General features: G+C 43.1%; 1 protein-coding gene across 1 annotated transcript in view; it reads left to right on the plus strand.

Annotated features, from left to right (window-relative positions):
- Positions 1-27,559, plus strand: part of LOC306930865 (uncharacterized protein) — a gene marked incomplete at its 5' end in the record, with an annotated part of 87,325 nt that extends 59,766 nt beyond the window's left edge. Inside the window, 6 exons of the mRNA XM_079511961.1 lie at positions 55-1,231; positions 11,660-11,826; positions 15,853-16,039; positions 20,453-20,516; positions 21,609-21,708; positions 26,678-27,559. Coding sequence (XP_079368087.1) covers positions 55-1,231; positions 11,660-11,826; positions 15,853-16,039; positions 20,453-20,516; positions 21,609-21,708; positions 26,678-26,707 — 1,725 coding nt within the window. The 3' untranslated portion in view covers positions 26,708-27,559. The remainder of the gene's footprint in view (positions 1-54; positions 1,232-11,659; positions 11,827-15,852; positions 16,040-20,452; positions 20,517-21,608; positions 21,709-26,677) is intronic.
- Positions 27,560-27,612: the final 53 nt, after the last annotated feature.

Raw genomic sequence — 27,612 nt, forward strand, 5'->3', positions numbered from 1 at the left:
CTGGACACAACTCTGATATAAGACTTTCTTTTTGTCCCTCCTCTCCTCTCCTAGGCCTCGCGTAAGGACGCCGCCACTTCTCTGCACAAGAATGTGCTGCCGTGGAGTGTGTGGAGATCAGGGAATGAAGATGGGAAGGAGAGTGCATCTCCTTCACTTAGGAGGGTAACCCGATCTGGCAGAGCGGATTGTTTACCTCACAGCAGGGCCTACAACCTGTTTAGGACTGCAAGCGTCCCGGACGTAGTAGCAGACGGCGGGAATCCCGAAACTGCTTTTTCGCCAATCTCCATCTCGGCCCGTGAGGTGGCCCAGTCAGGCTCCAGCCTGCATCCTCCTGAGACATTCTGTCCATCCCGTGCAACAGGTGCAATGAGGGCCTTGACTCCACCAGAGCCCTTCAGGAGCAGAGCATTTTCAGGTTTGCAGAGCACCAAGTGTGCAACGAGAGCACCAGTCTCTCAGCCGAGTATGAAGGGTTCTGGGTGTGCATTCATGCGATCGTCGGCCTCTCAGCCGGACCTGTGCATGCAGGTTCCAACAACAATCACAAGGGCAAAGGAGTTCATCCAGGGAGCCTCCACCACATGTGACAGAGTTACAATCAGAGGGCCAGGGAATAGGAAGGCGCAAACTCTGGAACACAGACACAGCTTCACCGAAGGGGACGACAGGAACCAGGACTTGTTGGGAGACTCGATGACCCTGTCGTCATCGTCGCGCTCCTACTGCTCCCGCATCGACCTCCAGGTGCCTCTGCGGTCGTCCAGCAGTACTGTGGTGTTTTTGGACAAGTCTCTCTCTCTGTCTCTGGCGGAGCTGGAAGGGAGGAGGGCAACAACACGGCCCGCTCTGCACACGTCTACCTTGTCGGTCCGCCTACGAGGTTCGTCCTGCCGGGAGCTCCGTACGGACAACAAACCAGAGCAGACAGATGGTGGCTACAGGAGAACCAAAGCAGCCACGGGTGACGGATATACGTGGGCTGACCCCGAGAACTCTCTATCAAAGAAAGAACGGGGTCACAAGGGAGAGAAAACAGCGCTTGCTCATGTTGTTAACCGCGAGGCCGATGACTCAGACATGCGAATAAGCCATGGCATGGCTTGGCGATCAGCGTTGTTACAGCCGCCCTCGTACGCAGAAGCCACCAGGCGGAAAGGCAACGCAGACGAGGCCGAGCGCTCCACCCAGAGCAATTTGAGACACCGTACTTCCAGCATGAGCCCAGGTATGAACAGTGGTGTAAAGTAACTAAGTACATTTACTCAAGTACTGTACATATGTAAGTCAATTTTGAGGTTTTTGTACTTTACTTGAGTATTTCCAAATGCCAATACTTTTACTTCTACTCCACTACATCTCGGATCCAAATATTGTGCTTTTACTCCACTACATTTATTTGAAAACGTACATACTTACTTACTTACTTACTTACTTACTTACTTACTAGTTACTTTGTAGATTTTGATTATTTATGATGAGAAAACATACATTACCCACTTCAGCATACACTTCGGCCTTTTGATAATAGCCAATCTACAAGCTCGCGATTTTCAAAAGATTTGAATACATTTGATAACTTGAAATGGGACATGTCACCCAATGAGTATTTTTACTTTTGGTACATTTGCTACATTTTGATGCCAATACTTTTACTCAAGTACATTTTGAATTCCGTCCTTTTACTTGTAACAGAGTATTTCTGCATCGCAGTATTTGTTTTTGTTATCAAAGTTTTTTATTGATTTTACAATAAAGCATACAAAATACACATGACTTACACAAAAGAAAGAGACAAGAAAAACAAACAAAAAAACAAAACAACTAGCAGTCAAAAAAGACAACACCCCTCCACATTCTGTTGTTGACAATAGTGATTATATCCGTAATGTATTACCAATTACAAATTGTTAATGCAACCATCCTTTAATATACAAATAAAAGTAGTCCCATATTTTGCATCGCAGTATTGATACTTTTACTTATAAAACATTTGAGTACTGGGTATATGAATTTCATCTCCCCCGCATTAGGAAGCTATAACTCTAAAGTACCCATGCAAATTCATTGGGGCACATTCCTTTGAATGGCTCCTCTTGCTCCATAGAGGATACGGATTAGATCACATTTTGAAGTCACAACAGTGAGCGTGCTGCGGCGCTGTTGCACACGCAGAAAATCTTCTGCCTCTCACCTTTTGATTCATCCTCGTACATTGCTAATCCTGACCCTGTCCCTGACCCTGTCCCTGTCCCTGTCCCTGACCCTGTCCCTGACCCTGTCCCTGTCCCTGACCCGTTATGGATTCAAGTGAGAGAGAGAGAGAGAGAGAGAAAGGAAGGAAGGAAGGAAGGAAGGAAGGAAGGAAGGAAGGAAGGAAGGAAGGAAGGAAGGAAGGAATAAGTGACATGCTCAGAAGCTGTAATGCCTGGACTGCGAGTGTCACGCACTGAAAATTCAGATCTACAAGCTCACAACATGTGCCCTGCTGGCTGCTGATGTGAGCTTGTAGATCACCTATTTCCAGTGTGCGACACCCCCCGTGCACAACTACTGTTAGTATGACTCAGGCTTAAGCCATTTTGGGCGGGAACCCCTTTTGGTGTTAGCATTATGTTGTGCTTTAGCTATTGAAAAATAGCAGATCTACAAGCTCATAGCGCGCCACCCGGTGGCGCGCTATGAGCTTGTAGATCTGCTATTTTTGAAATTTTTATTTCAGAAAACTGGAAGATTTTGAAGAATTCTTTTAAATTTCGAGGTCAGGCCTAAATGGCTTAAGCTTATGTAAGGAAGGGGCTCCTTTTCTTTCCTTTAACCTCATTTCATATCCTGCATAATACATAAAGCTCAGCAGCTGCTAGAAGTGGTTCCCACCATGATGGCAGTGAAAAAAACATGCGGTCTCCTCACGCATTAGAAGGACTATCAGTTTACCAGGACCAAGAACGGGTGTTCTGGATGAATCCATAATAGTTACGCCTGAGTAGATGTTAAAAAATAAAATGACCCCAAACATGTTGAAATATCCCTTGAATATACTGTACCATTCCATCTGAAATGTGCATGACAAGCCCTCCTGTGGCTGTGAGCGACATAACTGGCTGATAACAGCAATTTACAATGACAGGATGGTAATGCTATTGAAAGACTAGTGACTATAGTGCATAGGCCTACACTACACATTACATTACAATTTACAATTTAGGCATTTAGCTAGCAGACGCTCTTAATCCAGAGCGATTTACATTAGGCAAGAACAAAAGTATGGGAATACATCACATATATAAAATGCATTTATCATGAAACATGCGTAAGCTAAGAACGTAACTAGAACATATCTATATAATGACACTATACATATAAACTATACATATATGCTATACATACTATGAAGTGCTATGACTACATACAATGCAATTATTGTGCTGTCTACATGACATGCTATAAGTCTGTTTCAAATTCTATCTAAGTCTAAAAAGTGCTATCTAAGGGGGTAGGATAAGGATACATTAATTGTAATTAGATGGTAATAATTATGGTTGGTCTGTCCGTCTGAAGTACATTTAATTTCCATTTGCTACTGTTAAGATTTTGACTCCACATGGAATTGGTACATAGAAGTGGAATTGAAATTACCACTTGTATCCTACACTGTTTAGTCCAGAGATATTTCTTTCGAAGTGGACACTAGTGAGATTTATGAATATCAGTATCACCAGACACCAGGAGTAGAAGAATATACAGTTACTAAATGAGTTGATCAGCATGCCAAGCATGTAGACAATGATAGTAAGTCTTGGTTGAATGAACTCTTGATAAAGCAGCAAGCCATAAAGGGCCATAACATCATCAATACTATATACATGTCATTGTGTATTACAGATCGAGCCATACAGTATATCATTCATTAACAATTTAACATAGATGATAACAGAGCTGAGCCAAAAGGCAAAGCTCTTGATCTATATATACTGGTTTATCTTCATTCCTACTCCTCACCTACAGCATGGCCATGAAATGTGGGTCATGACTCATGACCAAAAGACCAAGATACAGGTGGCCCAAATGGGTCAGGGGGGGTGTCTGGCATCTTCCCTTAGGGATAACGTGAGTAGGCCAGTCATCTGTTATTAGGGACCCGGAGTAGAGCATAGCCATTGCTCCTTTGCATAGAAAGGATTGGCATCTAGTAATGAGGATGCCTCCTGTTCGCCGCCTCCACAGGGAGGTTTTCCAGGCACAGCATCCAGCTGGGAGGAGGCTATGGGGCAAACCAAAGACCAGGTGGAGGGATAACATCTCCATGCTGGCCTAGTGGGACCGCCTCAGGATCCCCCAGTCAGATCTGGATAATGTTGCCACTGGGAATGGGAAGTCTGGGGTTCCCTGCCGCCGGCAGTGTTGTTTTTGTCGTCTATTTTTAAATTTGTGACTAAATTTGACTGAGGAATTGCCATTGGATTTTTTTGAATTTTTGTTTTTTCATGTCATATGAAACATATTGGTTGTTCAGTTTGGTCCACCAGTTTTGGAGATATGGCTTATAGAGTCTGCCTGTGCTATTAACTCATTAAAAAAAATGTAATTTGTGCGATGGCAGTCTCTCAGTCAAATCTGGTCACATTTAGTCTCAGTCTTAGTCCAGTTTCAATCACCATTGTTAGTTTTTATAGTATTTAGTCGAACTCATCCTATTTTTATTTAGTCACGTTTAGTCGACTAAAAGTCGAGCATTTTAGTCTTAATCCGTAAATGTATTTGTCTAGTTTTGGTCAACAAAAACTGTTGACATTTTAGTCTAGTTTTAGTCTGACAATTATTTAAGCCCTTTACTTTTTTGTCAGCCAATATGTTTCCATCTAATCTAAAAACATATTTCACATTGTGAAAAACACAATTTAAAAAAACACAATTGACCTATAGCTAAGCCCCTCCCCAAACTGCTATGGTCCAATCACAGCTAAGCATAACATGGATTAGACAAACCTCTCCACCAATAGTTTTCCTATTATGATAAAACATTGTTTTAAAAAAGTCACACACATATTTTTCCAGTGCATATGGAAGGCCTTGTTGACGGATTTGGAAGAGATTTTGAAGGTCTGGTTCCAAAAATGAACCAGTATTTAATGTGTAAAATCTATTTTATTTACATTGGAATGAATGAGCCCGGCTGGAAAGTGTCCAAGTAGGAGTGTCTAAGTGGGTGAGGGCGGGGCTTAGCTAAAGGTGAATTGTAAGAAATACTGTACATCCAGGAATGGAACATGTTTTGATTGAATCTGCAAATGTATTTGGAACCATAACCAGTCACAGAAATATCGATGCTTGCATCCTGTTTAACTAACTGATCCCAGTACAGTACAACAAGACAACACCAAATGATTGAACCAATGTCCAGTTCAACCAACTGAACCCATGCAGTAGCCTACTTCCAGGGTGGTTGGTTTACCAGGCTAGTAGCCTATAGACTAACAAGACAACATCAACATCTAGTTATAGAACAATGTCCAGTTCAACCACACTGACGTGGTTTCGTTAGACAGTTTTTTTCTCAACTGATTCTTGTAACTTGGGGTCACCTTTTAACACTTCAAGAGGTGCAATCAGGTGCTCTGAATTTCAGGGCTGTTATAGAGCGTCGCAGTCCCGCCCCCTACCATGGCCCAGGAAATGAATCCCAATGCATTTTTCCCATAGACATTTCAAAAAGTATTTATTTAAAGACGGTTACGCCGCGGACAAAGCCAACTCGAGTCGTGACAACTCATGACAACACAAACAATATTTTGGACCAAACAAATAATTACAAAGAAGAAAAACAACAAAAAAAGTGTTGTAACCTGCCGTTTTTTTCTTCTTTCTAATTATTTGTTCGGCCCAAAAAATTGTGTTTGTTGTCATGATTTGTCACGACTCCAGTTGGCTTTGTCCGTGGCGTAAACGTCTTTAAATAAATACTTTTTGAAATGTCTATGAGGAAAATGAACGGAGAATCATTTCCTGGGCCCTGGTAGGGGGCGGGACTGCAACGCTCTATTAAGCTCAGCAGTCCATATACTGAAATAAAATACTTGACCATTGATGAAATAGAATCACAACCAGAAGAACATTCAGAAGCATTCAACCAAGCCATCTAAATGGTGTTCTTTTTATATTTTGAATAGGAGCACAATTACCTAATTGTGCTTCAAGCGGCCATGATGGAAAACCTATTATAATGACTCACTCCCACTGCAATGGGTTCCAGAATGGATACATAATTACTGTCCAAGTGTTCAGAATTCAGATCCCCCATTGGGGAGCAGTTAGAAGGTCTGCACAAACCTTAAAGACATAGGGAAATGAAAAATATGTTTTTCACACTTTTAGAGCATATCCACTCTATGCCAAAACAATGGGAACATTTCCGTTTTTGTGTATTTTTATATCAAAAGTCCATAGAAAGGCCAATTTTAATTACTTCCTTTGAACGAAAACGCGATGCATGATGACGCGTCGAGGCCTGCATGAATAAAAATTGTAACATGTTGACAGATTTTCAACCATTTTGGGCCACGGTGCGCTGCTTTTCTTTTCTATATTACACAGTAGGTTTTGACATTTTCTATGTATGAAACATAAGCTTCTGGCTAAATGTAGCTATGTGTATGTTTCATTGTGCTGGGTTTCAACCACTTAAGTTGAAGCGTTTTCTTTAACAAATGTGATAGATTTCAAGATCTAAAGATCTAAGTAAACTAAGGCACCAATACTTCAGATGTTAGGTATATGTATAGACATTTGAGAAATATTTTGTGTTGCCAAAATCAATATAACACATTTTACAAGCAAAAACAGCAGCACAAGATTTTTGTTTATTGGTTATACACTTTTTTATACATTTCTGGCTTGTGACAAAAAACCACAGGATAGAAGGAGAACTTTTTACCCAAAGTCCAACAGGGTATTGTCTATATGCAAAAATGCATTGGATGTGCCCTTGTTATGGGAACGAAAGTGAACAAAAAGGGACCTGACAATACAGACTATAATGTTGCTCCTGAGAGGGAAGTCTGGAGCTCTTTGGTGGAGCTGTTGCCCCCGCGACCCGACTACAAATAAGCGGTTGAAGATGGATGGATGGATGTACATATCCACATTCATGGATAAACACGCAAGTTGATGCATTAGATCTAAAAAAATTAAAATAAAAAAATAAATCACACCTGTGTGAAGTGAGGGGCGCTAATATATTAAAGTCTAACTCATGTTGATTAGGTAATGTAATGGTGATGTAAAACAAACGGTGACAACACAAACATTAAATTCTCTGTATTGTTAATGGCATTTAATGTTTGTGTTAGGGACAAAATTACGTAAATTTTCCCTTCATTGTCAATGGCGTTTTTAAAACAAACATTGAACTAAAAACAAACATTAAACCGAGGGGCTAGCCCCTCAAAAATAAAAATAAATCACACCCGTGTGAAGTGAGGGGTGCTCTTATCATACATCATCAATGTCATCCATCATCATACATCACATTGCGTGCTCAACCATAAAATCATCAAAAAGTCATTCAGCCAATCACGGAAAACTGGGCATAGTCATTTTGAGGCCCCTCAAAATATATATTTTATGGGATTTGGGGGGTTTCAGGCATGAAGGGGTTAATATGCATTAATTAATAATGCATTAATCATGAATCAAATACATATCCACATTCATAAACACTGTAGAAAGAAAATTTGCTGCATTTAGACCAAGTATTTTTGCATTATATAAAAGCTTTATTTTCGGGGATTTGTTTGTGTTTCGGGCATTAAGGGCTTAATAACTAAAAATGCTCAAGGGATATCACTGGGCATCCTCTTGATTATTGTTAAGAGGTGACCCCAAGGCCCAAGCTACAAGAATCAGTTGAGAAAAAAACTTTATCTGACGAACCACGTTCACCCCCACGGCTCCCAGACTACCACACACACACACACACACACACACACACACACACACACACACACACACACACACACACACACACACACACACACACACACACACACACACACACGCACATGTGCATACGTGTGTACAAAATTGCACAATTGTGGGCATGTAGAATAGATCATTTAGAAGTAATTTAGAAATATAAATGTACTTGTCTTTTAGTTCTACTCTTGTCCACTAGTCCCTCCCTGGCATTTTAGTTGACGAAATTGTCAGTATATTTAGTCTTAGTTTTAGTCATCATAGTTTAGTTTTTATCTAGTTTTTATTTGTTGACAAAATTGTCAGTATATTTAGTCATAGTTTTAGTCATCGTAGCTCATTTTTATTTTGTTTTTATTTAGTTTTCCTCAGTGAAAAAAGGCAGTCGACGAACATTTTTAGTTTTAGTCAACAAAAACAGCACTGCCTGCCGGAACTGCTACCTCTGTGACCAGACATCGGATAAGCGGTTAAAGGCTAATGGCTTTATTTTTAGATTTCCGGTTTTGATTATATTTTGTCCATAGTCTTAAAACATCTAAAACCTACCGGAATAATTCAGTCCTAATTGGCTAAACATCATTCTGTGCGATATTTAGTGTGCTGGATTACAGCTATACTCAAATGTATTTGTATTCCACTGTGCTCTGACTGTGTGGTGCATTGTCTTAGTAAACTGTTACCAATTATAGAAGAATTACAGCTACCTACATTTCTCTAGAAAGTCTTTGCGATGGATTTTTGCACCGTAATGAAATTAATGTAATGGCTGACTCGAAAAACAGACAATGGTTTGCTTTGGAAAATGGCCTTCAGGAATGCTAAGTAAGTCATTTGGCAACAGACTAACCATGATGCCAGAAAACTGATATTGTCCTTTATGTAAGGGATAATATCTGGCTAGGTGGTCATTGTCGGGAGATAATTCACCGACAGGGAGTTTAACACTGGTTACACTCCCTGAAGGTGAATTATATCCCGACAATGACCACCTAGCCAGATATTATCCCGCTCATTACATGGCTACCTAACATAAATTAATACATTGACCCAAAACACAACAAAAAAAGTATTCCATAAGTTCGCGCTGGCTGCGTCTGCCCAGCTGCAGGGCTGCAGCACTGTCGGAAAACAAGGAAGTGAGTTGATCAAATAGAATCCATTTTCGGGTCCTGCTTCGTCTATTTCTCGCTCAAATGTTTTCAAAAACATTTTTGAGAGCAATGTTTAGCTGTAAATGACATGTGTGTCACTAGTGTGTTTACATGGCTGTCATGTTGGAAAAAGCAGTAAATCAAGCGGGGCAGCGGGGCAGCCGCGCAGCTGGTGCTCAGAGGGTTTGATTAGGCAGAGGTCTGTTATACAGCGGAGCGGTCATTATGATGAGATAACACACCGCTGAAATAAGCGATTGACCAATCAGAATCAAGCATTCAAAAGCCATGTAATAAATGATTATACATTAACCCTATTCTGGCCACATTTTCCAAAAGTCTAACCCGGAAGTGCATTATTTGTCAATGGGACCCAGCAACTACTGGCGATAGAGGCGATAGCAGGTCGAAAAGTGGGCGGAGGAATGTCGGCCGAAAAGATAAATAATTCATCTTTTGGGCGACGTCGCCCGGCGATAGTGGGCGATTGGGCGATAGCCAATGAAATTCAAGTGACGCTCACCGTTGGTCTCTAAGGTCTCCCGCTGTTAAAACGTACTGTAAGGGCTCCATCTTATAGCCGATCTACATCGAGACATTGTGAGCTTGTAGATCGGCTATTTGAACTATTTTAAAAGGTTTTTTAAAATAGTAAAGAATGGCAAAAAAAAGGTTTAGGGATAAGGGTTAAGGGGTGGCACAAGATATAGCCCTTAAGTCTTTTAACTTTTCAAAAATAGCCACGCGCCCTATGAACTTGTAGAGCGGCTATTTCTGCTATTCATCGTATGACAAACTGTCTAAATTGTCTTAAGTAGTTAAGACCATTTAGACCAGGGGTTCTCAACGTTTTTGGCCGGGGACCCCCAGAAATGCTTTGGCCATGTCTCGCGACCCCCGCCCCGCCCCCCTCCCCACCACCAATACAAACTGACTTAAAAAATAACCAGAAAATATATCATAAATGAATACTGAAACCAGATATAATCATTAAGGAAAGTTTATGCATGCACCACGTACTATGTAAACTCTTAATTTCCATTTTCCAGCCATTCAGTTAAAAAAGAAAAACGTTTTTTTTTATATATATATATATATAATTTGGGGACCCCCCAAAATAATTTGGCGACCCCCGAGGGGTCGCGACCTACGGGTTGAGAACCCCTGATTTAGACAGCATTTGCAGTAGACGTGGTCCGATGCTGAAGTCAAAGCAAGGAGGACTGCATGGCTATAAGATGTGGTGTCAGTGCCTGAGGCAGTCGCAGGGTTTCACCTGCCTCCCTCATGTGGGGTGGGTGACTCACAGAAGATGCAATACAAAGCTCTTCAATTATTTAACAGCACTCCAGTGGTTATGATAAATGTTTTTTACTCTATTCCATCTACATTGGCACCCGCATACATCTGAACTCATTTAACGTGCAATGCATATTTCTTCACATTTGCCTAAAGAATATAGCACATCATCGTATCCTGACACACTGACCTATACCGTATGACCGCTTTCCCAGTGCATGTCATGTTGGTCCCCAACCCATATATGATACATGGCTGGTGTTTAAATGATCGTTGGAGAGGAGGAAGAGGCAGAGGCATCGGAATGAGGCTAGGCTTTGCAGGATGGATGCAGTGTCATCCTTTGCATTATTCATATGCCATACTTATGTCTCTTCTCCCTCTGGGTTGTTTCTCTATGAGTTGTGGTTGGTTGGGGGGGGGGGGGGGGGGGGGTGTCAGTTCAAGGCCGTTTTCATTTCCCCACTCCTCAGCCACATGATAAAATCCCAGATGGAGCCCTACGGGGGTCCCACACAATTTTATCCTATACTTAGGCTTCTCGATATTAATATTGAAAAGATTAACAGCTATAGTGTATATGAGTGATCTTAATCCATTTAGACCCGAGTTAAAAACATTCACTTTGAAAGAATATATATTAAAAGATTTGCGCCGCATTTTAACGATTTTTCAAAAATAGCAGACCTACAAGCTCGTGGCGCGCCACTCGGTGGCGCGCTATGAGCTTGTAGATCTGCTATTTTTCAATAGCTAAATTATAACATAATGCTTAAAACACCAAAAGGGGTTCCCGCCCAAAATGGGTTAAGTCCTTTGATGTTACACATGGCAGAATTCAGAATCTATATGATTATTCAAAGATTACAACGACGTTGTTTTTCCTCTTCATAGTTATTTCCGAGAAATGCCACTCACATAGATGCACACGCCCCAAAAAAAGATATGTTAACGATGACGTATAGAAGCTTTAGTTTAGAACACTCATTTCTACATTGGCTGCCCTCTTTTATGCAGAGGTATACCGTCATGTGACACATGTGATTAATGTGGCAGGTACAGCTGTGTATATGCTCGCAGGAGAGGTGTCTAAAAGCAAGCAAGACTAAGCATTTGTGTTGGAGATGATGAAATATGTGTTTATGTTGTGGGATGAACAGAAACGATAGCACCCATCTGGCGGGCTATAGATTCTTTCTTTTATCGCTTCCCTTTTTTATCTCTCAAAGTGAACTCTCAAACCTGCATGGGAAGGCAAACCTTGGGCGAGACGAAACAACAACAAGGACATGGGACCAGAGATGCTCGCATGATGACCTCACACCGGGAGATGACCTGTTCACGTTCCCACCAACTTGACTCCCTCAACGTCGCTCGCAGAACCCTCAGTCTTAAAGTAGGACCATCTTCTGTATTGCTTTTTACTGTATTGTAAATCATTACTGATTCATGATACCTTTTTAAGTGGTGCAACCACTTCCTTAAGTGACTATGTGTGTGGGTGGGTGGCTGGCTGGCTGGGTGGGTGGGTGGCTGGGTGCGTCTGAGCACGAAAACAGCATGGTTGTTTTTCACCACCTGTGCGCAACCTAACACACACACAAACACACGCACATATTAACTGTATATATGGTGATTTCGGGTGTGCCAGTGCAGTACAGTACAGTACAGTGACAGTACAGTTACAGTACAGTACAGTGGAGGGTACAGTAGAGGGATCCCCACACGGTAACTCTGTCATTTCTCAACCGTTTCGGACGCGGGGACCCCCACACGGAGTTGCACCACTTACTTCACACGGGTGTGATTTTTCAAATATACATAATGGAAAGTGACTTACTTTTCTGTACAGGAGAGGCAAATTTGAACAGTGTCAAACTCTTGACATGTACCAAGCATACGGTATAGAATCTACAGTGTTAAATGTGACAGGGTTGTCATATTTAACTAAAGCATCAACGGCAAAATTCCGCTCCATATAGGCAGATTACACCACTTAATATTACTTGTTTTGTATGCTGGATTTATGAATCTTCAAAGAATCACATGCAGATATTTATAGAAGCAATTATGATCTTTTTTTTTACAAGGACTCATGATAATACCGCATTGATTTCTTGTCCTGGACCACTGCTTCATACAGCAGGAAAGAACCTTTGATAAATTCAGCATTTGTTCAAACTTAAACAGCATTTGGATATGTGTTCTATATACTAATCCATTCGTCCAACATTATGACAACAACAGTAGCAGCAGCTCATAATGCATACACTGTTAAACATGCCTTGTTTTGTTATTTCACATGACCTCAGCCAAGCACATTACAGTGTGTTAAGTACAGTATCTGAAGGATTTTCTACTTTGGATTGCCTAAGAAGTTCTTTAGTGCAGTTATGTTGCAGGATTTAAATTAAATGGGCCAAAAGAAATGTCTTTACAGTTATATAAAATGAGGCTTTCTGAGGGATCCATGGGAACCATCACATACCTTAAAGCTAAGCATAGTATTAACATGTTGCCTACACCACCATGCAGCTATTAACCCATTTAGGCCTGACGTCGAAATTTAAAAAATGTCTTTTTTAAAATGTATTTTTTTTCTGAAAAACCTCATGTTTCTATATCAGTGGTTCTCAATATTTCATGTCAAGGACCCCACACATTATGTAATATGCCGCCGACCACCATCTGAAAATATGTAGTTCCAAGATTTGAGTTTAAAACTGAAACTCTGAAAGAATATATATTCAAAGATTTTTTTTCACGATTTTTCAAAAATAGCAGACCTACAAGCTCGTAGCGCGCCACTCGGTGGCGCGCTATGAGCTTGTAGATCTGCTATTTTTCAATAGCTAAATTATAAAACACAAAAAGGGGTTCCCGCCCAAAATGGGTTAAGTGCTCCAAAGGAATCCTCCAAGGGTAGAGAATAGATTATGGATATTTCCATATATATTTTTCTTCTTAACTTCCCTCAGGATTAGCGTAGATTTCGGCTTGCTGAGCGTCTAAACGAACACAATTGGCGGGCGATCTTTGTCACTCTTACACATACTCTTACAGGCTATAGGCAGCGCCCGTCGGCAGGGAATCCTGAGCGGGAGGAGGAGTAGGAGGGAGGCACTATACGTCTTCCTGGTGGGGGCTCCTCATTGGCATGGGAGCCAGTAGGGTAGGCCTATAGAGCGTCGCAGTCCCGCCCCCTACCAGGGCCCAGGAAATGGTTCTCCGTTCATTTTCCTCATAGACATTTCAGAAAGTATTTATTTAAAGACGTTTACGCCGCGGACAAAGCCAACTCTTGTCGTGACAAATCATGACAACAAACAAAAGTTTTCGGGCCAAACAAAGAATTTGAAAGTAGAAAAAAACGGCAGGTTACAACACTTTTTTTGTTGTTTTTCTTCTATGTAATTATTTGTTTGGTCCAAAATATTGTGTGTGTTGTCATGATTTGTCACGACTCGAGTTGGCTTCGTACGACGCTTAAAAGGTCTTTAAATAAATACTTTTTGAAATGTCTATGGGAAAAATGCATTGTGATTCATTTCCTGGGCCTGGCGTCGTCATGAAAGGGGGCGGGACAAGCGGTAGGAGGGATTAAAGAATAGAGGCGAGCCGAGTGCTGCCGAGATACAAAAAAAGGTGATGACTCCAGTCCTTGTGGTGAGGACGAGGTGCTCAAAGTTAAAAACTAGTTTATAACTAGAAAAAGTGCCCTTCTGGGCACAGGTCTCCACCAGGAGGATAGGACTGTGAGATGTTTGGCAAAATGTTTAGGATGAATATAAGCAAAAATCAACCTGTTGGTGGCGCTATAACAGGCCAATGTGAAAAGGGTGGGATATATTCCTCAGCCTAGTAAGAAAATGTGTGAAAGATTTCACGTAAATTGCATGCTGCGTTCATGATTTGAGGCTTTTGTTCAAAACGGGGCAATCTTGCAAACTGTGAAAGCCAATTATAGCCAATTAGGATGGAATATGAAATATCGGACAGATCTGACTTGAGCACATGACCATAGAGATACTGTGTAACGATTTGTGAGATTTTTGGATAGAATCTGGAGGAGTAATATCAAAAAATGTGTTTTACAAAAGTCGGCCTCCTGGTGGCGCTATAAAAGGCAGATGCGGAAAATGCAGGTCAAAGGTTTGTCCTTGGCCTCTAGGGAGTGTGCATGCAACGTTTCACGCAGATCGGTGCAGTTTTAGGTACAAAATGTGAAAAGCTGCCTCATGGTGGCGCTATAACAGGCCGTTCTGGAAAATGTGGGGCAGAGGTTCATCGTTGGCATCCAGGGAGTGTGTGTGCAAAGTTTGGCATCGACCGGGTTAACGGTGCCGGAGATTAGCTGGTAACGGACGGACGGAAGGACACACACACGGACGGACACACGGACGGACACACACACACGGACGGAGTGCAAAACATACTCTCTCCCCATGCCTTCGGCCTGGTGGAGACAATGAAGAGGGGTCCCATCGGGACGGGCTTCATGCACACTCTTGAGCAAGGATAGATTAAAAAGCCTTTATTATCTAGACAGGACTATACTAAGCCACCAAATGTCGACCGGTTTTTCGACACACCGTGTCTTCTTCAGAACGTGGCTATAGATGACTGTCACCGCTAGTTCTAGTCCTCGGAAGTGGCTGAAACACAAATGGGGCACTGTGTAAAACATACATACAGTAGCCTACAGGATGCCTCTCGGGCGCCTCCCTAGGGAGGTCCTCGACGTACGTCCCACTGGGAGGAGACCCCGGGGCAGACCAAGGCGCAGTTGGAGGAAATACATCGACTCACTGTCCTTGGAACGTCTCGGAATCCCCCAGGAGGAAGTCACTAATGTTGCTCTGGAGAGGGAAGTCTGGAGCACTCTGGTGGAGCTGTTGCCCCCGCGACCCGACTACGGATAAGCGGTTGAAGATGGATGGATGGATGGACAATATGTACAATCCCGTCCCATTCACCTATTTACAAGAAAGGTTTAAAATCAATCTCCTCACTGAGACCTGGGTATAGCATACATTAGCATCAAACCGTTCAAACGTAAAAATCTCTCTCTGAAAGAATCTATTGAGTCCATTGCTCCTATACCTCTACTGAAACCTCTAACTACTTGTTCTATTCCCTCCACTCTCAGGAGACTGTCATTGCCATTATAACAGTTTTGGAAATGGCGTGCCATGGGATAGTCCTCATTATAACATATTTATGCTCTGCCTCACACTGTCTAACATTAGAGCAGTGGTTACAATTTGTTTAGGTAGGAGCTCGGGATTAATTGGCATAACTAAATTGAGAGAAAAGGGGATTAAAACAAAGAAAAAAGATTAGTGAGATACTGTTGAGGGGTTTTATTATTCCGATCTACAGCCAGATTACACTCACCTACCTTCCTATACCTCCCTTCCAGGAAGCACTGGAGCTCTTCAGGCCCGACTTCATCAGCCGGTCGCAGGGCCGGGTGAGGAGGTTGGAGGAGCAGAAGACGAGAAGGAGGAGAGCTCTGCAGGACTCCGACCTGGACCTGACACAGCTGGGCCTGAGGGAGGACGGGTGCAGTCGAAGGAGGAACTGCACCACTCCGCATCCACTCAGCGGTGAGTACAGTAAGCAAGAGTAAAGCTCCTGGCCTGGGCCGTGGCTCAGTGGTCCAGGCACCTTGGCTGGTAATCCAGTCTGGCAGTGTGCCGCGGGCTCGACTCCCGATCCCGACGGCCTTTACTGCATGTCTTCCCCCCATCTCTCTCCCCATTTCCTGTCAGCCTACTGTCTGTCCCTCCATAAAATATATAAAATAAAGGTGAAAGCCACAAAAAAAAAAGAGAAAAAAAAAAGAGTAAAGCTCCTGCAACTCAGAAAGTACACATACACAAATCCTCTCTTATACTGCCCATCGGCGAATCTTGACATTTCTAGTTTTTTGTTTTTGTTTTGACAGAGTAGCAGCACACACAGTACTGTCCAGAATGTATATATGCTCTACACAAAAAGAAGCAACATTCAAGGCTATATATATAATGTATTTGTTTTTTTCTTTCTTAAAACTAGTTCTGCAAAGAAAGTGCCTTAACCTATTTTGACCTGAGATCAGATTCTAAAAATGTCTTCTACATCCTGACAGTTTTCTGAAAAAGCTATGTCAGTCGTTCTTCGATTTTTCAAAAATAGCAGACCTATAAGCTCGTAGCGCGCCACTCGGTGGCTTGTAGATCTGCTATTTTTCAATAGCTAAAGCATAACAAAAGGGGCAAGGGTCCGGAACGGCTGGGATGAGGATTAGCATCTCCAAATCTGAGGCCATGGTTCTTAGCAGGAAACCGATGGATTGTGCAGGACAGGTTTGAGTAGGGAATGAGACTTTGCTCCGGGTGATGGAGTTTAAGTATTTTGGGTCTTTTGGGTTCACGAGTGAGGGGAGGACGGAGCAGGAGATGAGCCGGAGAATCGGAGCAGCAGGAGTGGTAATTGCAGTCGCTGTACCGTCCGCACTGTTGTGAGTGTGACAAAAAGAGAGCTTCAGACAGTCATTCATGAGAGACTCAGAGTAGAACCGCTGCTCCTTGACTTGGAAAATGGTAAATGGTGCATTTATATACAGTAGCACCTTTATCCAAGGCGCTTTACATAGATTGTGCATTGCATTCACCCATTCATACAACAATGGCGGCAGAAACCATGCAAGGCACCAACCAGCACATCAGGAGCAATTAGGGGTTCAGTGTCTTGCTCAAGGACACTTCGACACTAACTCTGGGGAAGCCCGGGATCGAACTGGCAACCTTGCAGTTGCCATCCAGTCACTCTACCCCTGAGCCACCGCCGCCCAAAGGAGCCAGCTTAGGTGGTTTGCGCATCTAGTATGGATGCCTCCCCGAGCGTCTGGTCCTCGCTGCACGTCCACTGGGAAGAGACCCTGAGGCAGACTATAGCGGTGGCAGACCAAGGGAAGAGACCCTGAGGCAGACTAGCGGTGGCAGTCCACTGGGAAGAGACCCTGAGGCAGACTAGCGGTGGCAGACCAGAAGAGACCCTGAGGCAGACTAGCGGTGGCAGACCAGAAGAGACCCTGAGGCAGACTAGCGGTGGCAGACCAGAAGAGACCCTGAGGCAGACTAGCGGTGGCAGACCAGAAGAGACCCTGTGGCAGACTAGCGGTGGCAGACCAGAAGAGACCCTGAGGCAGACTAGCGGTGGCAGACCAGAAGAGACCCTGAGGCAGACTAGCGGTGGCAGTCCACTGGGAAGAGACCCTGAGGCAGACTAGCGGTGGCAGACCAGAAGAGACCCTGAGGCAGACTAGCGGTGGCAGTCCAAGAGAAGAGACCCTGAGGCAGACTAGCGGTGGCAGACCAAGAGAAGAGACCCTAACCAGACTAGCGGTGGCAGACCACTGGGAAGAGACCCTGTGGCAGACTAGCGGTGGCAGACCACTGGGAAGAGACCCTGTGGCAGACTAGCGGTGGCAGACCAGGAGAAGAGACCCTGTTGCAGACTAGCGGTGGCAGACCAAGGACCAGATGGGGGGGGATTATATATTAACACTGGCCTGGGAACGCCTCGGGATCCCCCAGGAGGAAGTTGCTAATGTCGTTCTGGAAAGGGAAATCTCTGTTGGAACTGTTACCCCTGCGAACCGATTCCAGATGAGCAGTTGAAGATGGCTGGATGGATGGTATTCCTTTCATTTGAATTCTTTGGACATGGACCAATTATTTTATTTTATGTATTAAATTGAATTGAAAACAAGCAGAAAAATGGTACAACATGTTTTTACACCTTAAGCCTACTCAGATGTGCAGGTTTTCAGCTCACGTTTAGTCTAGCCAATTATCCCCTTTTGGCATGATTGCCCTTTTGGCATTATTCAATGTCATTGAATAATGGGTGGATCTTTTTATTAATTGGTTTATGATCAGCCAGGATAAGACCTGCGTAGTTGAACTAATTATGAGTATTGTGTAATTTGGGACATGACTGGTGAGGCAGTATTGTCATTTCCCTATTTTGGGCAGGTCATTATAGATGAAAATGTAAAAGAAAATATATATATATAATAGATTGACATGGTCACGTCCATCAAACTGGGAGCATGTAGATCGTCTATTCTTGCTATTCGTCAAACAAAGTAAGGGCAAAAAATAATGGTTAAGGCTACTTTAAATCTACTGTACTTGGCCTGGGCCATGGCTCAGTGGTCCAGGCACCTTGGCTGGTAATCCAGTCTGGCAGTGTGCCATGGGTTCGACTCCCGATCCCGACGGCCTTTACTGCATGTCTTCCCCCCCATCTCTCTCCCCATTTCCTGTCAGCCTACTGTCTGTCCCTCCATAAAAAATATAAAATAAAGGCGAAAGCCACAAAAAAAACATTTAAATCTACTGTACTTACTGAGGTGTATTCACCAACTACCACCACTTACACGGCTACTCAATCAGCCTTATTGTCACATCACAGTTTTACAAGTAAAAACAAATTAACAGGGATATCCATAATGTTACACAGGTTCATATTTGACTTCCTATTGTGGGAGACCTCCATTAACTACATTCAGCTATGCCTTAAGTTGTGGGAGGCCGATGTGCTGATCTATTCTTCAAACTGTCTCTCTCTGTAGCTCTCTTATCCTGAACTATAGTTGATTCAGTTGATTAGAATTTGGCTGATGTAAGATAGTGTCTTTGAACAATAATATTTAGTCAATTAGGCATAAGGCTCAGTTAAACCAGTGACGCAAACAGAGAGAGAGAGAGAGAGAGAGAGAGAGAGAGAGAGAGAGAGAGAGAGAGAGAGAGAGAGAGAGAGAGAGAGAGAGAGAGAGGAGAGAGAGAGAGAGAGAGAGAGAGAGAGAGAGAGAGAGAGAGAGAGAGAGAGAGAGAGAGAGAGAGAGAGAGAGAGAGAGAAATATGCTTCATGCTGTAGTGGCATATATCCAACTTTGCTCTCTGCTGGCCATTATCTAGTATTACAGATACAGATCATGCACAGTTGTAAATTCTTCTCTCACCTGCAGTTAATGCTGATTTTAAATTAAGTTGTATTCTAAAAACAAAAATTAAACAAGTCACTGTAACTAAATTAGATCCACAATTATCCAGTAGGCCTATTATCCAGGATATTATCCAGGATGTTTATATGGATAATTGTGCATCTAATTTAGTAGTTATTTAGAGCAAATCACTCTAGAGCTTTATATTTTGTGTGTTGCGATGCTAAAAGCTAAGTAGTGTGATTTCTGTGCATGAGACATGGATATACGTACGTACAGTGTTTGGTCTCATGCTTGACTCATTCTCCAGCTCTGAATCAGCCTCCGACTCTTCAAAGAAAATTGAGTTTGACGAGCCTTTGTTCTGTTGTAGTGAGCACAATCTCGCCCACAATATATCTCTGCAACTTCAACTTCACTGTCACAACAAGACTCCCTTTAAATATTCAGCGCTTGCATCTTTTTGAATATGCAGTGCTTAGCACAATGGGTGTGACTTGACATAGTTCTCTATTTTGGGGTACTAATGACTCAGACTGGCCTCACACTGGAGTTCTGATAATACAGTGTACCTTAATGTATTTGAACCAAATCACAGCAGTCTGGCAAGCTTCGAGATTTTCAGTGTTGTGTGCGTGTTAGTTAGTTTATGCATGAGTTTAGATGAAGAAAAAAAAGTGAGTTCTCACATAAGCTTCTCCAGAAAGGTTTTATTCTTAGTGCTTAAGTGTAGGCCTATACGCATATTACAAACCTGGGTGTGCGCAAGCCCTTTTTTGAGTGTGCGGGCATCCACGGCGTGCGTGTGTGCAGCATGCACTTCTAGCTTTCAGGGCTCATTTACTGGTTATTTGTTTATTATTTGTTGTTTGTGTGTGTGTGTGTGTGTGTGTGTGTGTGTGTGTGTGTGTGTGTGTGTGTGTGTGTGTGTGTGTGTGTGTGTGTGTGTGTGTGTGTGTGTGTGTGTGTGTGTGTGTGTGTGCGCGTGTGCGCGTGTGCGTTTGCATGCGTGCGCGCGCACCAGATAACCTTTTCAGGCCCAGGGAGAGGTCCATTTCAGGCAGAGAGATGCAGCTGAGGTCTAAACGGTAAGTTCCTCAGACCACTACCCAATCAAAACATCTCTTGTAGTACTTGTTTTATGTTCAACACCATCCATCACAATGGTTTGTCATAGCTGGCACGCACGCACGCACGCACGCACGCACGCACGCACGCACGCACGCACGCACGCACACACACACACACACACACACACACACACACACACACACACACACACACAGAGAGATAGAAGACATGGCCAGATTGCCCACATCCAGATAGGATGGATGTTCATCTGTCTGGCCCCGAGATATGAACTACCCAATGTCCCCCCTTATCGTTTTCTTTTATTTCTTCTCTTATCTGAAAAGGTACACCTGATCAGATGATGGGTGTCCATTGTCAAAGCCATGCTATCTTACCTGGAGGATCTCCTAACAAATTGGCTGTAGTTGGCAGAGTGAAAAAAGAGTGCCGTGTGCGCCTGTGCTGGGCTGCTTTTTCATTCTATTTTTATTTTTTTCATCAGAGGATCCAGGGTTTCGCCGGCTGTGGTCCAATCTAGATTAACCCATTCTGGGCGAGAACCCTTTTGGTGTTAGCATTATGTTATGCTTTAGCTATTGAAAAATAGCAGATCTACAAGCTCATAGCGCGCCACCGAGTGGCGCGCTACGAGCTTGTAGGTCTGCTATTTTTTTTAAATCGACGACTGACATACAAACATAGCTTTTTCAGAAAACTGTCAGGATGTAGAAGACATTTTTAGAATCTGATCTCAGGTCAAAATGGCACTTTTAAGACATAGAAACATAGCTTTTTCAGAAAACTGTCAGGATGTAGAAGAGATTTTTAGAATCTGATCTCAGGTCAAAATGGCTTAAAGCCTCGTCTACAGTATGCCAGTTTCTCCTTGGCACAGCTAAGCCACCCCTGGACTCCTAATACCATATCCCCCACCTCCACAATTCTGTCTGAATTTGTGTGTGTGTGTGTGTGTGTGTGTGTGTGTGTGTGTGTGTGTGTGTGTGTGTGTGTGTGTGTGTGTGTGTGTGTGTGTGTGTGTGTGTGTGCGTGTGCGTGTGCGTGTGCGTGCGTGCGCGCGTGCGCGCGTACGTACGCGTGCGTGTTGGTAGGATTTACAACAAGCTTCCTGAGGTGACAAATAAGAAGAAAGAGGAGAGAAAGAGGGCGGTATCGCAGACCAACAGATTGCGAGCGGAGGTCTTTAAAAAGGTAGAGTCAGAACAGCTCTCGTTGCTCCAAAAGATTGCAGCGATGTTGCTGCTATTCTTCACCGTCATATAAGCACCGCTATGTGACGGTGAAGCAGGGTTGTATACTCTCTGAAGCACTGCTATATGACGGTGAAGCAGGGTTGTATACTCTCTGAAGCAAAATGTTTAATCGCCCTTTGTGTGACTTGTTTGTAGCTTCCACTTTCCTCACACTTACTTTTAAATGTTTTTTTTTTATCCAAACTTGGATTACAATTCTGAATGGAATTAATGAATATGCAGTGAGTACAGAAAGGTTACAATCACCCTGCCCCCCAGCACACAAAGATATCCTCAAAATGTAAAGCCATTTTTGTAACTCAGTGCTTTTTTTTTCTGAAGGCCCCTGATTAGACCACCATGCAGTTTTTGCCATTTCACACTAGTCCTCACACACGAGGATGTTGCTGAGCAGTGTTTTATTGGACGCCTTTTGAGGTGTTCAATTCACTCACGTTTTTTTTTTTTTTTTTGTGATACTAGACAATATGGAATAGCCTGCTATCCCAGAAAGGCTATTGCCTGTGAAGTATAATTACTACAAAGGAGAGACTGCTTTTCCTCTCTATAAAGCTGATGAACAACCTTCTAAAATACTTAGGCAAAAGTACTCAGGATAAACGCGGAGGCAGACAGATGAAAGTTGTTCCGGAGTTCCAGTTTATTTGCAGACACAAAGTACAGATCATCTCTCCTGCATGGGCCTAGGCCACCCGCCTCACGGCGTGTGAGCCACTGACTAACACAGATAGGCATTTTAGTAGAGTCTTTATACAAGCCCAAATCCCAATACACATTTGAAACAGACAGTCGTTAACACCCAAACCAAAATGTTAGGTGTGGTCACAGGAAGCACAACAGGAGACCTCTGGTCTAAATGCTCCTAGATCAAAGTAGGCCTAGCTATTTAGCATAGGTGCAAACTGTGACCTGGTGCCTAAATGTCTGTCCAAACACGTCCTGTTGGTCACTATGGCTAGTATTATTCAGGCCTACAGATTTAGATGTGAATTTAGTCTGTCTAGTTTAACATGATTTAGGCTATATTGATGAAATAATAATAATAATAATAATAGCTCAAATTTATATAGCGCTTTTCTAAATACCCAAAGCGCTTTACATAGGAACACTAGAAACAGACTTTAATAAGAAAAAACAAAAAAAACAAAGCAAAACATAACAGATACAACACCAGTACAGGGTTAAAAAGATAAAAGGATAAACGAGGGACATCCTATCCAGACCTCAGCTGGGGAAAGCTATCCTGAAGAGGTGGGTTTTGAGTGAGGTTTTGAAACAGAGGAGAGAGGGAGCAGCTCTGAGATGGTTGGGGAGTTCATTCCAGAGGTTGGGGGCCGAAACAGAGAAGGCCCTGTCACCCCAGGTGCGGTGCTTGGCCTTGCGGACCTTCAGGAGGTTGGCTTCACCGGACCTGAGGGAGCGGAGGGGGACATATGGTTCAAGAAGATCGGAGAGGTAGGGGGGGGCCAGGTTATTGAGAGCTTTGTAGGTGGTGAGCAGGATTTTGTAGTGAATTCTATGTTTGACGGGAAGCCAGTGTAGGTCGTGGAGGACGGGTGTGATGTGGTCTCTGGAGCGTGTACTGGTGAGCAGGCGGGCAGCGGAGTTTTGTACGTGTTGTAGTTTGTTGAGGATTTTGGAGGTGGTGCCATTGAGTATACTGTTGCAGTAGTCAATCCGGGATGTGATGAATGCGTGGATGAGGGTTTCGGCAGCAGGGAAAGACAGAGAGGGCCGGAGGCGGGCAATATTCCTGAGGTGGAAGAAGGCGGTTTTGATGATCTGGTTTATGTGAGGGAGGAATGAGAGGGTGGAGTCGAATGTGACACCAAGGTTACGGATGTGGGGGGAGGTTGTAACAGTGGTGCCATCGATGTTGAGGGTGAAGTTCTGGGTGGAGCTGGTGAGAGAGTTAGGGCCGATGACTAGGATTTCTGATTTGTTGCAGTTGAGTTTTAAAAAGTTATTTTGCATCCATGTTTTAATATCACTGAGGCAGGTGGTGAGGGTGGAGTGGGTGGCAGCAGTGATGGTCTTGGTGGAGAGGTACAGTTGTGTGTCATCGGCATAGCAGTGGAACTGGAGGTTGTGGTGACGGAGGATTTGCCCAAGTGGTAGAATATAGATAATGAAAAGGAGAGGACCAAGTACAGAGCCCTGGGGGACGCCGTGGGTGACTGGGGCAGTGGAGGAGTGACAGTTGTTGATGGAGATACGACACCTGTTATACCAGACAATGGCCTTTCTGGGATACCAGACAAGAGCCTGGAATAGTGTGCTATACCACACAGTAGACTGTATGGAAGTCATCCTATAATCAAAAACTGTTGTTTGATAAAAAAAAAATCTATTATTTTATATTATAATGGTATTATGCAAAGTTGTTTATGTAGTTTCTTTAGTGTCGCTATATTGTAATGGTAAACATGTTTGATTGATTGAATATTAGACAGAAATACCAACAGAACGAGTTAGTCCTAATATGTTTGGGCTAAGAGGATAACACAAATAAGTCCTGGTGCTTGTTTCCATTGTGTTCCTATGTTCAGGTTGGCACTGTCGGATGTGGAAATGTTGTTTTTTTGTTTGTTCTTTCAGTCTCACTATGGAAAGGTTTTCATGGGGAACACTCCCCTGTCAGATGACAACGTGGTTTTGATCTTTGTCCAGCAGATGTCACTATTTAACAGCTTAACAGCACATTTCTAACTTGGCATCAAAGAGGAATGTAGCCTTACAATACTGTAAATGTGGATTACGTCATGTGATATTTATTCATTTCCCTCACAGCTTATGTGATTATTAATAATGGTTGGCATTTATTTTCAGTTTTCCCCTTACAGTTATTTACTGTATCCAACCAGGAACTAATCATCTTATATACTGATCTGATACCTAAAGCTGTATATATAACATTCTATCAGTGTTCCTCGTGTCAATGTCTTTATTCACGGGAGCATTGGATTGCACTAGCAGTTCACAAATCAATCTCCCTTATCAATAATATATTAAACAAACCCGTCACCAACCAATATAGGCTACATCATATTTCTAAACTAACAATTCACACAGTACCTTATAAATAACATATTCTTAAACTAACAATTCACCTACTACTGTAGCAATATGTACCTAATGAATAATGTTAGTTTTGTCACTAAACTAAACTAACATTATTCATACATTACATATAGTGGTTATACGTGTGCGTGCGTGCGTGCGTGCGTGCGTGCGTGCGTGCGTGCGTGCGTGCGTGCGTGCAGACCTTCCCCAATGAGTATGGTACTTTCTATGTCCTCTAAGAGTGAAGGACATGTAAATTAAGGACATATGTAGGGCATGCACTGCAGTCAGTGTCAGAGAGACAGGTGGATTCATTCAGCATCACCTGTAGGCAAGCCTTACCTCGTACTCCCATTTCAACATGACCCCAACAATGAATTCACTGTCACTCAGGTGTAACGGAATAGATGTCCCCAATCTCTCACAGATAATTAGGCAATCGCTGGGGCTTCAGGTCATGTGTGCCCTGGTGTAATGTGCGTGCGTAGGTGCGGGCGGGCGTGTGTGTGCGGGCGTGTGGGCGCGTGCGTGCGCGTATTAACAGGGATATTGTCAAGGTGATACAAAGGAGGCTGACTGTCTCTTATTGTCCAGAAGTTAGCAAGAACAAAATGATAATTATGAACCTTTGTTTCCCTTTGTGTCTGGACGAAAATACATGGACGTGTATTGAAGATGGCAAGTTTAATGCATAAGCAATCAGTAACGTCTATTGCACCATGTGGTTTATTTTGCACAGATAGCCGTAAACCATACTATATAAATCCTTTACTTCCTGAGGTCATGGAAATTGTATGACTTCTAATGGATTTCTAAAAGGATATCATTGCTGTCGGACAGAAACCTCGTATCGGCATGTTTGTACTTTTTGTTGTGGCTTTCGCCTTTATTTTATATTTTTTATGGAGGGACAGACAGTAGGCTCACAGGAAATGGGGAGAGAGATGGGGGAAGACATGCAGTAAGGGCCGTCGGGATCGGGAGTCGAACCCGCAGCACACTGCCAGACTGGATTACCAGCCAATGTGCCTGGACCACTAAGCCATGGCCCAGGCCTGTACTTTTTACATAAAGAAAATAAAAATATACTTCTTTCTAGTAAATAAAATAAATAAAAATATACTACTTCGAGTGTTGCACAAAAGTAGTGAAAATAGCAGTACTACAAGCTCACGACACGCATGTGCTTGTAGCTATTTTCACAATAACACTATATATAATAATGAAAATGAACAGTGAGGACATTTCTCAATGGGCTGGAGGACGCATGCAGGCACAATGGTTGCCAGCCTAACCTCACCATCTCTCAGACTTTCTTTTCAGCTACAGTGACAGTGTCGTACGACGAAACATAAATCCGGCTTTAGCTGGACAGAAGCACGGTGTCACAGATGAGACGGAGCAACTGCCTCATTGATAAACATTGAGTTGTGTCCGCTTTTGATGGCTCGCTTTTTATTGTTAACGAAGTCTTGGTGGCACATAAAGAGGCGGAGCCCCATGGTGAGCTGGTGCAGCACAGAGCAGTTGGTAGAGGGAGGTGGGCTTTTAAATGATGGCGGAAATGAGATTCCAACTGTTAGAATGCATGTAAAGAGGATGATTGCATAGCAGGCCGTTTGGCCAGATCTAGCAAAGCTAGAGTAATTTCCCTCTGCTAGAGCCGAGCCATCTCAAGGGGCAGGTGATGGAACTGAAAGTCAATTAGCAGCAGGACTCACAACTGTTTAATACTGAAGTGGATTTTAGGAGATTGAGGGATGGTACTGTAGGTCTACCGTATCTGCAGATATGAACACCTATTTTGAGGCAATTAATAGTTGTTGGATGTTTTTGTTTTGCAGAAGCTTTTGGGCCAGATCTTGCAGAGATGAACGACAAATGCCGAAACGAGAATGAAAAGACAAGAACTTCACGACAGAACATCCATGAATCCAGGATGCAAAGTTCCACAGTTTGCTCTCGTTTCATGTACATTCATTATTTTGACTTTTTGAGTGGTGCTAGCTACTCCTATTACGTGACTTTGTGTGTATGTCTGTCTGTGTGTGTGTGTCTGTGTGTATGAGCACGGATGAGCACGGAAGTACCACGCCAATACCGCTGGATTGCACTGTTGAGCAGCGTCTCTCTCTCTCTCTCTCACACACACACACACACACACACACACACACACACACACACACACACACACACACACACACACACACACAGAGGATCCAGGGTTTTGCCGGCTGTGGTCCAATCTAGATTAAAGCCTCGTCTACAGTATGCCAGTTTCTCCTTGGCACAGCTAAGCCACCCCTGGACTCCTAATACCATATCCCCCGCACGCCAGGGAGGAGGGCGGTACAGTACAGTACAGACACAGTACAGCACCACTCACTTCAGACAGGTCTGATTTTTATTCAGTCACATGATAATCTTCATGAGGCTCTGCCAAGCCTGTGCGTATGCATTTCTTATTGAAATTACACTCATGTTAGAGAGACTGTCACCTACTGTATGGAAGTTCATTATTTAACAAAGAACCAGAAGAGAATACAGTAAAAGACACAGTAAGAATGTAGATGCTGTAATCGCTCTCTCTCTTCTAAGCACCAAAACATAATGGTGATGGTCAGACATATTCAGAAAGACATTTATGCCAATGACAATACAGTATACTGTATGGGTGACCGAGTATAAAACACGGAAAATGTCCAAATGCATATTGTAAACAAAGTTTACAATATGCAGCTCTTCTGCAGGTGGTGTTATGGGTATGAAGTTCATGGTC

This window comes from Electrona antarctica, assembly GCF_951216825.1.
Source record: "Electrona antarctica genome assembly, chromosome: 10".
NCBI classification, from domain to species: domain Eukaryota; kingdom Metazoa; phylum Chordata; class Actinopteri; order Myctophiformes; family Myctophidae; genus Electrona; species Electrona antarctica.